A 15,999-nucleotide genomic window follows, 5' to 3' on the forward strand; every position below is an offset into this window, starting at 1 on the left:
TTTTTTCAGATGGTGATCTTTCTCTTTGATGTTCCCCGCAGATGAGTGCTGGTCATTATTTATGAATAAATAATGATTTGCGTGTGTCTCTGCATGGATGTGTGTGTATGTCAGTTTGTTGACAGGTTTCAGCATCACTTAAAAGGCCGGAAGCTGATGGAACCCATTCGCTTAGTCACCTTTGTAGAAACTGCTGTGGGGTTGCTGAATTTTAAGGTAAATACCAGCCTAAAAATGCAGATGTAAGAAGTTTATATACCAAAGCAATCAGATTAAAGAAGCTGTCATTGTGCACAGTATGTCAGTGTCTGCAGTTTTTTTGACAGGTGATAACTATTTTTGTCATTTTTTTTTCTCCAAAAATCAGTTTTTTTGCCCTTTGCAGTTAACTATTGGGCCATAGTTGAAGTGGATGTCCACCTGTTATTTTTTCATTTCTATATAATTCAACCATTGAGAGAAAATCTTTCAGAGTAGTTTAATGTGAAATCCATTTAGATTGGTTTACAATGGTGATAGGATCCAAGGTTTGCCAGGGTCTACAAAAGACAAATCCAAATCCAAATTATTATCCAAAATCACCAGTGAAACTACACAATGGAACCGACACATTTTGGAAAGTTAATAATCGTAGAATAGTATAATAAAAAAAAGGTTTCTTTGGTGACTATTTTACCTTGCATATCCCTATCTGCCATCAATGAAGAGTTTAAAAATTGTTTTATTCCAAAACATATCACAACACAAGGCAGCTTATGCTGAAATTTGTAAAAATCAGTGGAATTTCCCTTTAATTGCGCCATAAATAAAAAATTGCCCCCAAATTTTTGCATAGACTGGAAAAAATTCAGCTCAATTTCTTCTGATTTTCTTTTTCCTTGTTTTTGATATTGCATTATTTTTACCTCTCAGTCTTTTTCCCATCCCAAAGCGCAGACAGGGAAATATTGCAGAGTCACAGCAAGAAGTGAAATTTATTTGGAGCCTTGCTAAAGCATGAGACAAATTCCATCTGCTCCATGCCTGACACAATCATATCACATTCCAAACTTTCCTTTCTTCAACACAACTTTGGTGCTCTGTCCCAGCTCTGGACAGCCTTCACAGATTATGATTTTGTTTTTAGTTTTTTTTTGTTTTGTTTTGTTTTTTGTCTTGTTTATTCACAGAGACAGAGCCATATCAGGCCATTAATAATGACTGTGTGTTATTGTTTTTATAACTGATCGTTTTCCCTATCTAAACTTCTATGTGAAGAGCTGAAGCAGAGACATTGATTGAGGGAGTTATGGGGGAAATTTGAGACATCTGACTGGGAGACTTGATCGAGTGCCAGGATACACACGCACACACGCTTTCTCACACACACAGACAGAGCTCTTTGTGTCTCCTCTGTGCGTCCCAGGCTGTGTGTGAAGAGATCCGGCAGCTCGGACCAAAAGTTGGTCTGCATCACGACGGAGTGGTGTTCGGCTCCGATGACTTCTGTGCCAGCATAGGTCTGCCCATTAATACACTGGTCTGTTCTTTTACTCTGCTTGATCTATGATTGTTATTGTTATGACAGTAGCTCCTATCTTATTGGCTGCCTCAACTGTAAAGGACACAGTCAGTCTTTTCATTTTCATTATTTCATTTACATTTGTGCCTTAATGTTCCACCTCTGATTTGTACATGCATGCAATATTGTCTCTTTTAAAGGGGCCACAAGGACCAAAGATGCCCGAGAGCTGCTGTATGCACGTCAGAAAGTTGTGGTCACTACTAAAGCTTTTGGCCTCCAGGCTATTGACCTTGTTTACATTGACTACCAGGATGGAGAAGGGCTGCGGCAACAGGCCAGAGAGGGCGCACTCATGGGCTTCACTGGTATGCTGTTCAGTAAACCCCTCACGCTGTGTCACTATGTGGAGTTTGAGTTTGATGTGTTTGTCCTAAACATGTCCTCCATAATGCTGGATTATATATTGTTTTGAGTATCACATTGACACTCAATATGTTGACTTGTGGTTTTAGCATTATTGGTAAAAACAGAAACTTAGTTTAAAAGTAAGTAATTATATGGATATTTCAGTTTGTATAAAAGGTTTCTAGTACCTCAATTAAAGATATTTTTCAATACAGTAAAACTAAGGAGCGTGTATATAGAATTGTTTACATTTTAAGTTAATTAGTGCATAAAAGTACAATATTGGGAACAAAAACTATTCTTTATAGTGTCCTGATTAAAAGCTCTCATGGCATGCTGACACACTAGCTACAAGCTTACAGAATGATGCAATATTATACATTGCTTTATGTTGTAATAAAGTTCCATACAATATGACAACTATGCGGTGCATTTGTTTATGTTGCATTTTAAGAGAGGCAGAACCGAAATAAGCCCAGTCAAAGCAAGCTGTGTCAGGTGTAAAACATTAATATAGCATGCAAGTACTGAGGAAACATAGATTTATTTGTTCCTTAACTTTATTAATGCTAATGTGTTACATTATATGATGGTGTTTATGAAAATATTTTGATATTGAATTGTGTCAGTACTACCCAGCACTGCCTCCTTGATCCTATAATTCATCATAAAAGCTAAATGAATGCAAACAAGCAAAAAACATACAGTAACATGTAACACATTTTTGTTTTCAGTAAAGTTATATTGATATGTTGGTTGGATGACTATAGTTACAGTTCTTGGCATTTCACTGTTTTCCAGCCCTTGCATAGGGCTCCATCAGCAGCACCTGATTTAGTCTGATGAAGGATTGATTAGATAAAACTAGGTAGTGGATGGATTCCATAAGAAAAGCTTTGAAAATGAGTGTTCAAGTAGTGACAGACACAAAATCACAACATGTTGCTTATTTATTTATTTATTTTTATTGTAAACAACTTTTCAAGTCATTTTCTAAGAAGTCTTTTGCACAGTTCTGTATATAGCCTCTACTTTACTTTGCACTGATATCACCTCTGTGTTTCTGCTGTACTGAATATATACACTACAGTCAGTATTTTGTTCTATCACTAATTCTTATCATAGTCCTTCTTCTACATGTCCTCTGTAGTCTGTTAATAATATTATATTACAGGGTCCCAATGCAGGAACATACTGTAGTTATATGTGCTTTATAGGCCCATCTGCTGTAGTGTAGAGGGTGCTCGGGTACTGTGGCTGTCCCTCAGGCTGTGCGGCTCTCTTCATGTTTCCGTGCCTGCTCCTTTGAGTTCTCGGCCCGCTCATTTACTGGACTTCCAGCTCATTAGTGCTTTTATGAATTCTTCAGAATGCTGCTTTGAACCCGACTGCTCGGTCTTCTTGATGCAGGCTTTTCAGGAATGTGTGACAGCTTGTGCCGTTGCATTTATCTTACTTGTGTTTTCATAATTTGTTGTGGAGGTTTTTATAAACAAACCGACTGCTTGCTACCCAGTTGAACACCGAATTTAGGTCTGATTTGAGGCCTTTGCGTAATTTGGTGAGGTTATTTTGTGCGCATGCTTATGTCGCCCAAGCATATTCTTGTGTGTCTGTGCATATTCCTCATTGCATGGCTGTATGTTCACGGCTAAGTGCTGTGTGGGTTTGTAGCCAGGCAACGCGTGTGTGTGGAGCCCCGGTGAGCGGGTAACTGGCCACAGGAGGCCACAGGCAGCCCTCCTCAGAGCCTCCGCTAATGAATATGTAATGGCTGTTTGCAGAACACACACTGTTCCCCCTGCTCATCTCTGTTTACAGCAACACTGCCATTCCTCCAGAGCACAGGGCTTTTGTCTCGCAGCATTCTTCTTCTCCCTTCTTTATCCCCTTTTTCTTTTTTCTTTCTCTATTTTACCACTTTCTCCACTAAATTTAGTTTCCTATGTGGACCACATATTAACCGTCCAATGAATGTGATTCAATGTGCTTATGTTCTGTTGTGTGTGGCTGCGGGTAAACCAAGAACTAACAGTCACTGCATAGAAATGTAAAAGAAAATGCATATCAGTGGTAGAACTGAAGGTATTTTCCAAATATTTCATGATTTGTTGCACAGTGCAAGCACATTCTGGAGACAGCCACAAAATTGGGGTTAGGTGTAATTTGCGCAGTCACAAAGCCAGGCTGTGCGTGCCATTTCACAGAGTACCAGTGGAGCGTTCTGTCCGCCAGCGTGCGTCTACCGGCAGGAGGGATGGAGTCTCATGAGTGCATTCTGAGCCTGTATGAGTGAGAGTGAGTGCAGATCCCTCAGCTAGCTGCTGAACTCCACAGCAGAACTGTTAGCCACTGCTAGACACTCTGCCTAGGTGAGGAAGCTCACCACAGACACTGTTTACACTTTACACCCTCCATGTGTCTGTGTGTGTGTGTGTGTGTGTGTGTGTCTGTGTGTGTGTGTGTGTGTGTGTGTGTGTGTGTGTGTGTGTGTGTGTGTGTGTGTGTGTGTGTTTATGAGTGCATATAGAGAACTGAAGCCATGTCACCGTGATGTAGCTTATTATGCATTTTACAAAACCGTTATTTTAATGAGTTTTGGGAGCATGCATATAATTTGACATTTAGAGTACTGTTATTTAAAGAGAGTTTAAGAATGTCAGTCAAGTTTCAGTTTCCTTCATGGTCAGTCAGTTTTAGGGATGCATCAGTATGGGAATTGTGGGCTGATGCAGATATCCTGTATTTTGCCTATATTGGATATTTCATACTTGCATACACATTTCTAAATTGTAGAAATCAGGATTAAATCTTCCTGGATTAGCTTTGCAGAGAATTGCAACATTTCTATAGGGTTACAAATGTAGTAAAATGAAGAAAATGCTACATTTTCACAGTAGCTAGATCTCACCTAAACATTGTGCACTTCAAGCACAATAAATATATTATTAAATATCAGTTTTAAGTATTTGTTGAAAGTCCAAATATCTGGTGTGAGTCTGAACACAGCACACACATATATTATTTAGCAATTAACAAGTAGAGCAAAAAAAAACATTTAATTAATCACGTGTTGGTCTGTGCATGTTTCATAGCTGCATTAAAGCACATCGTTCTCATTAAAGCTCATGAGATGTTTGTCTATGATTTACACAATTACAGAAGTACGAATACGTTGATTAACACATGATGTTTTGGATTGAGAGGCTCCTCTTATATTTAAATTATGTAATTATGTGAAGATTAGTTTATGATTTTCTTTGCCTATTCTTTTTTCTTTATTTAAGTGCCTTCTCTTTTTTCCCTTTTACCACTTTCTAAATTTTAACTTGATCAATTTACTTTTGCACTGATATTCTGTTTCTTACAGAAAAAACAAAGTAATTAAACTGCCAAAATTCCTGTTTTTGGTTCTGTGAACGTGGTCTAACAGGGGCTTTCTGCTAAACCAGAACTCCCCAATGAGATGTTCCCATACCAGATGGCATGCTGTGATTGGTTTGCCAGCTTTGGGAAGCATTAGTGATTCTCTGTAGCTGACCAATAGCAACGTGGTGATAGAGCCAGGCACGCCCCCTGTGCTGGCTCTGTCACTAGCTGGCTTAGAGCAGACAGCTCCTGAACAGGTGGCAGTACAGGGAAGGGGGCATATTTTGTTGATGTGAGGGAACTACCCCCTGCCAGCCTTTTCTGGGCTGGGCGTCGCAGACGCGGGCCCTGAGCCTCCTCTTTAGGCTGTTGATCCAACAGGCCGGCTCCTCTGGGACCGGAGAGGGACAGTACACACATCGCTCTCCACCCACACCCTCCGCTCCTCTGCGTACGCCGGGCCCTGCCTGCCCGACAGCCACAAACACTCCTGCCAAGCTGGTTTGGTTTATTTACATTTAACTGTACGTCTCACTGTCATTTGTAAACAGCATTGTTTTTTTTCTTTTCTTGCCCCTTAGCTATTTTTGTTGTGCATTATTCATTAACTGTTGCTGGATGTAAGCTAGGCAGTAAGCTACATGTTGTAGAACACTCTTGTCTCCACGTCACTGAAACAAATGTGACAAAAGAGTAACACCTGTGCCTAGTGCTGCAGTGTGTTAACATATTAAAGCCTAATAATGTCAATCATATGTTACATTGTGAGTGAAATGTGTGCAAGTTGAAATGTGTCGCACATGGCTGCGAGTTGTTCAGAGGGGTTAACTGGGGTAAGGCTAGCAGATGGAGCTAATGGTTTTCTCATGCGCTGAATTCTCAGCCTGCCAGCTACCTTTGCGGATTTGTTCTTTGGAGACTCTTAAGCCGTAAAGTGATGGGTCCCCGCTGATGGCTGCAGCGCCTCGGCGCTTTCTACCACCTAACTTACAGCTAGGAATTATGTGCTGGAAATCCAGTCAGCATTTTACTGCTGCAATTTTAGACCGATGTTATCAGAATAAATATGGGTGATTTTGCTGCCCCTGATCATCAGATGGGTCAGCTTCTCGAGATGAAAGAAAAAAGTGTGTAACCCTTGATTAAAAATAAAATTTAGATGATAGAAGTGCAGTGTAAAAATGGATGATTAAATGTAAAGGGTGAATGAGTATTTTGAGATTCACTTCATATTGAACAGCATTTAACTTGCAGACGGATTCTAGGATTTTTTTCCCTTCTTTTTTGTGTATAGAGACATAAGCACATGGCTGCCTCGCATCATATAAAGTGAGATTTCATGGTCATCAGTTATAGTCTTCTCCAATTTCTCACCCCACTATCAGGTCATTAACACACTCAAAGCTGAGCCTTACAGACATCAGTTGCTTACATCTATTGTGTGTGTGTGCTTATGATTGTTTCCACATTTTGACTGAGCTGTAAGACTGTATATATTAAACCTAAAAAAAAATATTGTTTTAGTTAAACAGTGATTCACTGACTCATCCGATAGTAAGCTGTGAACCCAGTAAATAAAACTCTTAAATACTTTAAATAGCACTGAAGCAAAGTTTCCCAGGATTTTTAGCAATTTTGTTGGTTTCTGTTATATAGCTTTTTTTCCTTATTTTTTTTTTATGAAGTTCCTTCGAGGAATTTGTTTTTTTGTGTTCTCTTCATATAAAAGTTGCATTTTACATTTATTTTTATTATTTTAACTATGATGGTACTTGTGTTAGGTTTAGCAGTTCAGCCTAAATGAACTGCAGCTACTATATCAAATAGAAATACGTTTAGTGACTGTAAGCTTTGCAAACTCCACACCTTACCTGTGCTATTCTTAGAATTCTTAGAAATTCTTAGAATTTTTCTGTGTAATTATCAGTGTTTTATCAGCAGGATTTTTCCAATAGCAGTAAAGCCACAGGATGTCCACGTGCCCAGTATTATCAGCCAATTGGTAGCCATAATGTGTATCTCCATTTTTTTATGGAATTTAATTCATTGTGTACATAATGAATGGACCCATATAAATGGTCTCAAATTATTTGGAAGAAATTCTTTTAAGACTTAACAATTTTCTCTTCTGTGAAGTTACCTTTTAGATAGCGTGATAGAACGTTTTTACTCTGATAGTGATCATATCGCTGTTGTCGGAAACAAAACCTCCTATCTCCAAAACGGTAACTTTACAGGAGAAGAAAAAAACATACTGTACTTTCAATGTAAGTCAATGGAACCAGACTTTTTTCAGAGTGATTTTAGGCCGTTTCTATTGGTCCATTCATCATGAAATTTACAGACAACGTTAAGAACAACAGGTACTTTCAAATTAGGTCGAAAACTGAAAAACAAAAACGGAGATACAAGGTTTTGTTCCAACAACACCAAAATACTGTATATATACAGTCATGCAAAAGTTTGAGCACACCTGTGTTGTTGATTTTCTAAGTAAAAATATGTGCATGTCCTCTATATAGAACATACTTCTGCACATTTAATGCACATTTACTGTTTATTTGCTGAATTTATCATATAGAGAAAAAAAACTACAAAATGTGGCCTTTGCAAAAGTTATGCCAGTGTTTTAGTTTTTTTTCCAGCCTATTAAACGTAGCAATTAAATAAAAAAAATGCATACTGAAATTTGCTAAAAAAATAAATAAATAAAAGTAATAATAATAATAAAACATATTAAAATGTATTTTCTGTAGAGGATGTGTTAACTTATTTTTACTTGGAAAATCAACTAAATGTAATTCAACCAGGGTTGTTGAAACCTTTCTGTAACACTGTACGTTTTTGTTAGAACTGACTGTTTGTGTGTGTGTGTGTGTGTGTGTGTGTGTGTGTGTGTGCATGTCATGCACACAGCTCTGTAATGAGAAGCAGAGGCTCACACAGGCTGGCTCAGATTGAAGTGTAACTAAGCGTGCAGTAAAGTTTCAGAGTTCAGCAGGGCACAGGGCGAAAATCAGGATGACACCCATGATTCATAGCATCCTCTCTCCCCGCTGTGTCACTCAAATTCAAGCCTTGCCGGGGAGTCACACCATAGAAAGAGAGGATGCTGGCCAATGCGGCAGCAAACTCCAGAGAACAGGCTTTACGCTGAAGCACAGAAAAGCCCTTTAAACCTGTACGGGACCTCTGAGCTTCTGCCATCACATTACCGGGGCCTGTGATTGTAAATGCTCCTTTCATTAAAGTCTATCATTTCATAGCCTATTACAAATAATAATGTAAAATGTCAGGGTGAACAGCAGAGCCTACTTCATTGTTTACTGACTGTTGTACAGCTAATGCTTAATTGCAGCAAAACTTACTTATATACAGGGATTTTCACAAGTTTCTGCCGCCACTGTAGTGTATAGTCGATAAACACTTGGAGAAACAGCAGAAAACTTTTGGACTTCCTTTATAATAGAAGCCAGTGGGCAAGTGCAGCTGCGCTAAGTGCTGGGAAATATGCTAAAATGCATGTCCATACTTAATAAATATACAGTCGTATGCAGAAATTTGGGCACTCCTGGTCAAATTAAATACATTTACCCATAAGTTAACACAGGCAACACACTTCTGTGCTTTTTAAAACACAGCTGCTGTTTATTTGCTGAGTTTAAAGGGGGGAAGAAATGCAGAACAAATGGCATATTTATGTTTGTTCTTGTTGTGAAAGTGTTAACTTATTTTTAACTTATTGTTTATTTATTTATTGTTTATTACTGTTACTGTTTTTTTTTTAAACTAAATTCACCCAGGAGTGCCCACACTTTTGCATTTGACTCTATGCTACAGATACAAAATATAGAGATTTGGGTTAGAGTGTTTCCACAAATATGACTGTTCAATATCAAATGCATAGGAATAGAATTAAGTGTATGACACAGTATGACAATGTTAATATGCATAAAGAAGAATAATACACACCAGATAACAGCGCTATCTAGAGATATACAGCACACATTTTAAGTTTAATATAGCTGTATTGTTGTAGTGCAAGAAAACAGTGCTGTCTATAAAGTGACTTACATGCAGAATTTGGCACTTTGGTCAATTATGTTTTATTGATCTTCTGAGTGAAAACATATACGTTAAACTCAGCAGAAAAATAGAAATGGTGCACAAACGTTGCAGGAACTGCTATATTTATATACTTATTTATAACTTCCCTGTGTCCCTTGTTTTCACTTCAATCAACAAAATGTATACGTTGACTGTTTGCACTTTTGCACAAGACTGCTAGTGCAGAGCAGATATAATTAACGATCATGTAAAGTAATTATTTTATTTACTACACTAAAATATTTGTCATAAAATTGTCACAGACTTGCTGCAATAAATTTTTATTCATTGAATGTCAAATAATGATTTTTGTGCTGTTTACTTAGTATTAGAAGTTCATTATTAAAAGTTTAGAGAAAATTTGTATTACAGTAAGTTGACGTACTTTTTAAAGTTTTTTTTACAGTAAATAATATTCTCATATCTTTGACATTTCTCTCAAGGAAAACAAGTGATCCACCCAAACCAAATCAAGGCTGTACAAGAGGAGTTCTCCCCTAGTCCTGAGAGAGTCAAATGGGCTACTCAGTTAATTGCTGCATTTGAGGATCATCAGAAGATGGGGAAGGTAAACATCACTGAATCATCACAGCCCCACTATCACCCCTCACACCACCCTCCAACATATGTATTCATTGCCATGCAGTCAGCGGAGGTAAATTTGGTGGTTGCTGATTCCTTGTCCATTATGGACAGTGAAGCCACAGTCACACCTCTTTGCTGTTCAGAACTTAACAAAGTGAAAGAAAGCAGGAATACTGTTGTCCCTAATTCAGTGCATCACTGAGTCCTGTGTTTCGTGCTTGTGGGGCTGCCCACACTGGAGTTGGTGTGCTGCTAATGCACAATCTGCCCACACCTTGGTGCCAGTAATTCTTAGATTAAGGCTTGCCTGGGGGAGCTCGTGTGGCCCTCTCAATGCTCTACTCTCATTGCTCGCCATTAGGCCACACACTGGAGTACTGACACTCTTCGAGTTTGCCTCTTTCCTACTTGTTCTTTGGCCTGTTAAACTCCACTTCAAATAGACAAGAAAAAGTCTATAAAACACCCACCTGAGCTCTGGGCTCTTTCTATCACTTGGAATTTTAGGCTAATGCTGCTACTAACATTCATGTTCATTGTGTTGCTCTTGGCAATAAACAAGCATTACTGCAAACATGACTCTGTATAACAGAAGCTTATTTCGACTGGTGTTGGCTGATTGAAATATCTGGCACTGTGCAGTGGTGAAATGAATGAAGGCATTTAACAATCAAATAAAAGACTTCCAGCAATATTTCATGCAGCTGTCAGAAGCATTTCCTTTGTTTTTTCTCTTGTTTCAGCCTTTTCCGTGCAGCTAAAGAAGAGCGTCTTGGTGGAGAACAGTGTTTTCACAAATCTCCAACTGACACGAATAAAACACACAACACTGCTTTTAGCCACAAGCTTCCTGAAAGGGTTTGTTGATCTGCAGCATACTGCCAAACAAATAGACACCACTTTTGTTAGAATGCCAATTAAACATGGAGGCTAATTTAAATTATAATTGCTGCTCACACTGTCAGAAAGCTGTTAAATAACTGTTTGCTAGTATAGTGATCCACATATTTCTGGCTAAGGAGCTCCTTACAGCAAATTAGCAGTTACATATAAACTAATGCTGCGTTCACTTGCTTGTTAGGTGGTCTTACTTCATTTTTATAATTATGAAGTCTGGCATGATAGAAAGATGGACAGACAGAGAGACAGACAGACCAACCGACTGACAGAACTTCCCTCCCACCCACCCACCCAAATGACACAAAAGATAACTGCTTTGTCATTAGAAACATCAGTGGCCGCTACCTCTGATCACTAAAACCATTCTTTCCCCTCCTTTATGAGGAAAGGTCAGTAATAAGCTTGAAACCACAAAGTGACCACTTGTAATTGCTAGTTTGGGGGATGTTCGTGTGCAACTTTAATGGAGTGGAAAATAAAAAAATAACCATTTTAATCTCTGTGGACTTTTTAACGTTTTAATTCATCCAGTATTGTGCTTTTCTCTCTCCAGGGCGCGTTCACCTTCCATGGCAGTATGATTGACATGCCGTCATTGAAGCAGGCCCAGAACATCGTCACCTTGGCCTCAGCCGTCCAGGGGAAATGAGCCAAACTGGGGCTGTGCGGGCAGCCATATCTGTCACTGTGCAGGGCATCGGATGATAAACTGGGAAGTCCAGACAGACATGTGTCCTCTCGGATCATTAGCTGTAGCTCTAACGTTGTCTAAAATCAGCAGTAGCAAGTGGCCTGATGGCATAGTCTGCAATTTCAAAGCGTTATTAGTGTGTATCTATGTTTATGATTTTTTAAATTTAATTTACATGTTTACATTCATATATAAATTTATCACACACACACACACACACACACACACACACACACACACACATACAGTATGGTGCAAAAGTCAGAGACCGCCCTTCATTTATTGTTACCAGTTAAAAATAACTTTTTAAGTTCACATAAATTTTTCAGCAAATATTGCTGCGCAGATTAGATGTGAGATAATGCACTTGCACAAGGAAGGGGGGAATACAAATAAAAAGAACTGAAAAAATCCACAGATGTTTCTGTCCATCCTTCCACAGTGAGAAGACAACTCAGCACTGAGTCTGAAAAATGTGTGGCTGTCAAGAAGCCCTCGCTGAGAAGAGGTAATGGACAAAAAAGAACATTTACAAGTCATACAAAGAAGCATACAAAGGATTACTTGGTTCATGTGAAGCGGAAAATTCTAAGACTAAACTTTGGAGATGTGTAAAAATATCCCTGCAGATTTGAAAAACTGAAAGCAGGTCTTCCAGTAAGATTGGAAGCTGTAGTAACTGCAAAGGATGGACACTCTATATAGTGAAAAATATATTTAGTTGTTGAGGCTTCTGTGCAGTTTTCTGTTGAATATGTTCTGTTTTTTGTCCTGATGCTGAAAAATTACTTGTACGTAATGGTGATTTTGAATGGAAATAAAATTAATAAATGGTGGTCTTTGACTTCTGTGCAGTACAGTATATAGATACATACATGTGATTTTTTTTCCCCTTGTATATATTCAGGCAGTGTGCTGTTTGTGTTGTCATATGTGTGTGTATGTGTGTGCCTTCTGCCTTGCTCTGGTCAGTTTCTGGGCCAGGGTTCTGTGTGCCTGGCAAAAGGGCAAACAAACAGTTGTTTCTCCATTCAGCCCTGAGGCTCCTCTATACTCATCCAGACCACAGCACATCAAAACATCATTTGCCAAACAGCCGCCATGAATGTCCTTAAACCAACAGTGAGAGGAGAGTTTGGGCCAGCAGCCCACTCCAGACCACACGCCTTTGTTTAAGAGGGCACTCTGAGCTGGTGAAGAGTGGGGGGAATGAATACATCTTGAAGCAGGCATCAGCTCTAAGCTGACCTGCGTGGCAACATTGCACGCACGCACACTCTCCAGGAGCCAGTGTTTGTCTACTTTGGTGAAAGTAAATATCTACAGTTTCTCTTTTTTTTTGCACTGCTTTGTTACTCAAGCCTTGTGGCTTGCGGACTTCATCCGGACAGTGTAAGAATCATTCGCTTTTCACCCTGAACGTGCCCAAGAACTGAGATTACATGCTGCCATTGTCCTCATGTTTCTGACAAACCTCCAACAACACTACATGTTAAGAAAGCTCCTTTTTAAATAAAGCTCCAGGATGTCATTTTGAATGAATGACTGTCATTTTGACACTTGTCCTTGTGCTTTTTTTTCTCATGAATGCATCCTGCAGAACACACTGTTCTTTCTCGTGGCTGCCAGTCTTTTGTCTCCCACTGTTGATGAGGCTTTGGCAAGAAGGGCAGAAGGGGTGGGGAGGGGTTGGATGGTTAATAGTTCAGTTGGTCACTATGGTAATGAAGGCCTCGGTGTAGCGTTCGGCTGGATGTGGCGTGATCAATCGTGTCTGTGGTGAGTCTTCAGGTCTGTGCTTGGTGCCAGGCAAGGGATGCAGACAAAAAATGGAGGCCACTGCTGTGACCAGCCCAAAGGGCCGACAGTAAGCTGCCTGCTTGGCACCAGGCCCGCGCTCCCCATCCCAACACCTCCCCCTTCACTTAGTCTTTCATTCTCATTTATTTTTAATTTTCTAATGGTTTTTATATTTGTTTTGGTCAATCTCATTTTCCGCCCTCCCGTCATGTCTTGGCCATGGAGAAACGCCCAACGCCTGGCTGGCCGCTGCTGAATTTCCCACAATGAGACACGGCGTCTGCATAAGTCAGTAGCTTAGAACACTGGGCTTTAAGCCCAATAGGCCAATGGGCTTAGAAAAGATATGCAAGATGTGTAGTGATGGAACCCCAGGTTGAGAGATTCAGCTGTAGCTATCTTGGAGAGCTTAAAGAAAGCTTGCACTGCTTGCTAAGTCTGTTTTGTCTGTCAAAGTGAAACCATGTAAGGAAAACAAAGCAAAAGCTGAGACATAACTGAAACTTTGTTTTCCACTTTAGTCAAATGTTTTTTGTCAAACATTTTAGTATTACCTTTAGCAAAGGTGTACTGTAAATACAGTATACAAGTGCAGTGTGACTGACCCCACTGTCTGGACTTGCGTCTTTATCATTGAAACTTTGTCAGTGTGTCAGTAAGCACATGTTGGTCAGGAATAGGTACTTGCAGTGGGTTTACTTTGGAACTGAAACTGTTTACTGTGCATTTTCAGATGATACATTTTTTGTTTATCAAGGCACAAGCAAAGTAAATGCACTTGGAAAGATACAAAAGTGGTTTTAGGGTCCAACTGTGTACCTTAAGTAAGTTGCTTTCCCAGAGAAAGGGTACTTATTTCTACCTTTTCATAATGGAATGTTTAGAAAAAGGACAATAAAATAAAAAGGCTGGAGAAAGGCTGTGTGGAGTTAAAGCAGTTTGTAAAAAATGATTGCAATTAAATATGGCACAGTTATCTTCTTTAACTAAAAGTACTGGTGAGGGTACCACTCTAGTAACAGTTAAGTTCCCCTTTTCCTGAGAGTACATCTAAAATACAGTGAGACACGCTTTTGTACTTAACTATGAAATGATCCTTACTGATGTGCTGACGCAAGCCTGTCCACTGCTCTTCTCTTAAAAGTCTTAAGCACCTAAGCATGTTACTTAAAATGGCTTTGTGGTTTGTAATAACATATATATATATATATCACTGTATAATAACATGGTCTAATCACTGTATACAGCAAAATAAGTCCAAAAAAATTATTTTGACAAAAAAAATGGTTGACATTAATTGAGCTTGTTTGAAGAACAATCTTTGGTTCTAGATTTCTCCTCAGCACACCAGTCATCACGTGGACCAAGCACACGTGACTTAATGGAGCATTAATGAGCCGAACCAGTTATTTGGATGATAACCACAGCCAACACCTTGCTGTCTCTGAGGTTTGAAAATAGTTAAGAACATTATTTAGTCTCTTTTCAGAGCAAATAACCACATTAACTGCCTAAATAAATAACTTTAATTCTGCTCACAGGTGCATAGACGTTTACACAGTACACTGTAGTTCCAGTGATATTCAGGGGATTTGAGGGATGGCCTGAGCTGGAGCTGCTCACTCTTTCCATCTGTGTGTAATTTTACATGACATTTTTATTAAGCTGCTAACTTGACATAATCTGCTCAGCTCACGAGGCGGAATTATTTAAATACATTTGCTACTATTCCCAAAGAGAGTTCATTACAATTAACGCGATTAGGACCTCGACGCCACTCAATTAGGCCGGACTCGGGTCCCTGTGTTGTGCGTTACATGTCGAGATTGCTTTCGGAAACCATCAGACAGAAATCCGCCGGAGAAAATGCGCGCGTATGCAAAAAAACCCGTCAGAGCGAAATTAAAACGAAACGTTTTGCATATTTTCATTCCTCTCGACGGGGCCCGCGCGGCGGAGACGCTTTTCCTCGCCTAATTTCTCGCCCGGGGATCTGCCAATAATGACTTCATTGTTTTACTAGCGCGCTAATGACAATATGTGACAAACCAATTTCAGCAAAGATTATTCCCCCGCCATAAAACAGGAATAGCTTATAATGGAGCGAGAGGCTTCTTAAGGCCGCGGACCATTTAGGAAATAATGCGTAATTGAAATGAAATTTAATTCATAAGCAACGAGTATAAAGAGTAGAGAAGGAGCACGAGAGCTGTACAGTAGAGCCGAGAGGGGGAGAGAGGGAGAGGGAGAGGGAGAGGGAGAGGTGGGAGGGGGTGGTAAACAGGCCTCGAGCTGCTCCTCTCAGCACCGTGGCGTTCTGCAGGTGCTCCTATAGGAAATCCCTCATTAAAACTTTCTTCAAGGCATCGCATGGGAAACGAGACAAGTGCAGACAGAAGTCTGAGAGCAGATACATATAGAAAAGAACAGTATCCTGATTTCTCCAGACGACTGCAAAAAGTACAGAAAGAAAAATTATATATGTGTGTGTGTGTGTGTGTGTGTGTGTGTGTGTGCGCGCGCGCGCGCCCGCGCAGGTTGATGTATTGTTTTGTTGTGATGTAAAGAAAAAAGCACAATGAAATTAAGCGGGACAGTAAGATTTGATTTTCAGAGATTCAGACTGTTTTGGACCGGA

The 15,999-nt window shown here is 39.6% G+C and overlaps 1 protein-coding gene and 1 long non-coding RNA gene across 4 annotated transcripts in view; one reads left to right on the plus strand and one right to left on the minus strand.

Moving 5' to 3' along the window:
- The window catches only part of clybl (citrate lyase beta like), a 100,153-nt gene extending 87,761 nt beyond the window's left edge, over nucleotides 1-12,392 (plus strand). The window contains exons 4-9 of one of the 3 annotated variants that reach the window (XR_001857745.2): nucleotides 115-216; nucleotides 1,406-1,499; nucleotides 1,702-1,869; nucleotides 9,829-9,953; nucleotides 10,714-10,828; nucleotides 11,424-12,392. Coding sequence is in view for 1 of the 3 variants with exons in the window: in XM_017695178.2 (XP_017550667.1) it covers nucleotides 115-216; nucleotides 1,406-1,499; nucleotides 1,702-1,869; nucleotides 9,829-9,953; nucleotides 11,424-11,519 (585 nt within the window). In the remaining 2 variants the exon portion in view is untranslated. Of the gene's footprint in view, nucleotides 1-114; nucleotides 217-1,405; nucleotides 1,520-1,701; nucleotides 1,870-9,828; nucleotides 9,954-10,713; nucleotides 10,829-11,423 lie in introns of all 3 variants that reach the window. The other 2 variants (XR_005130349.1, XM_017695178.2) reach the window with 2 other exon arrangements.
- LOC119263552 overlaps nucleotides 1-15,999 on the minus strand; it is a 33,198-nt gene that overhangs the window by 4,014 nt on the left and 13,185 nt on the right. The window lies entirely within an intron of this gene.

The sequence above is a fragment of the Pygocentrus nattereri genome, chromosome 6 (genome assembly GCF_015220715.1).
Source record: "Pygocentrus nattereri isolate fPygNat1 chromosome 6, fPygNat1.pri, whole genome shotgun sequence".
Lineage (NCBI taxonomy): Eukaryota > Metazoa > Chordata > Actinopteri > Characiformes > Serrasalmidae > Pygocentrus > Pygocentrus nattereri.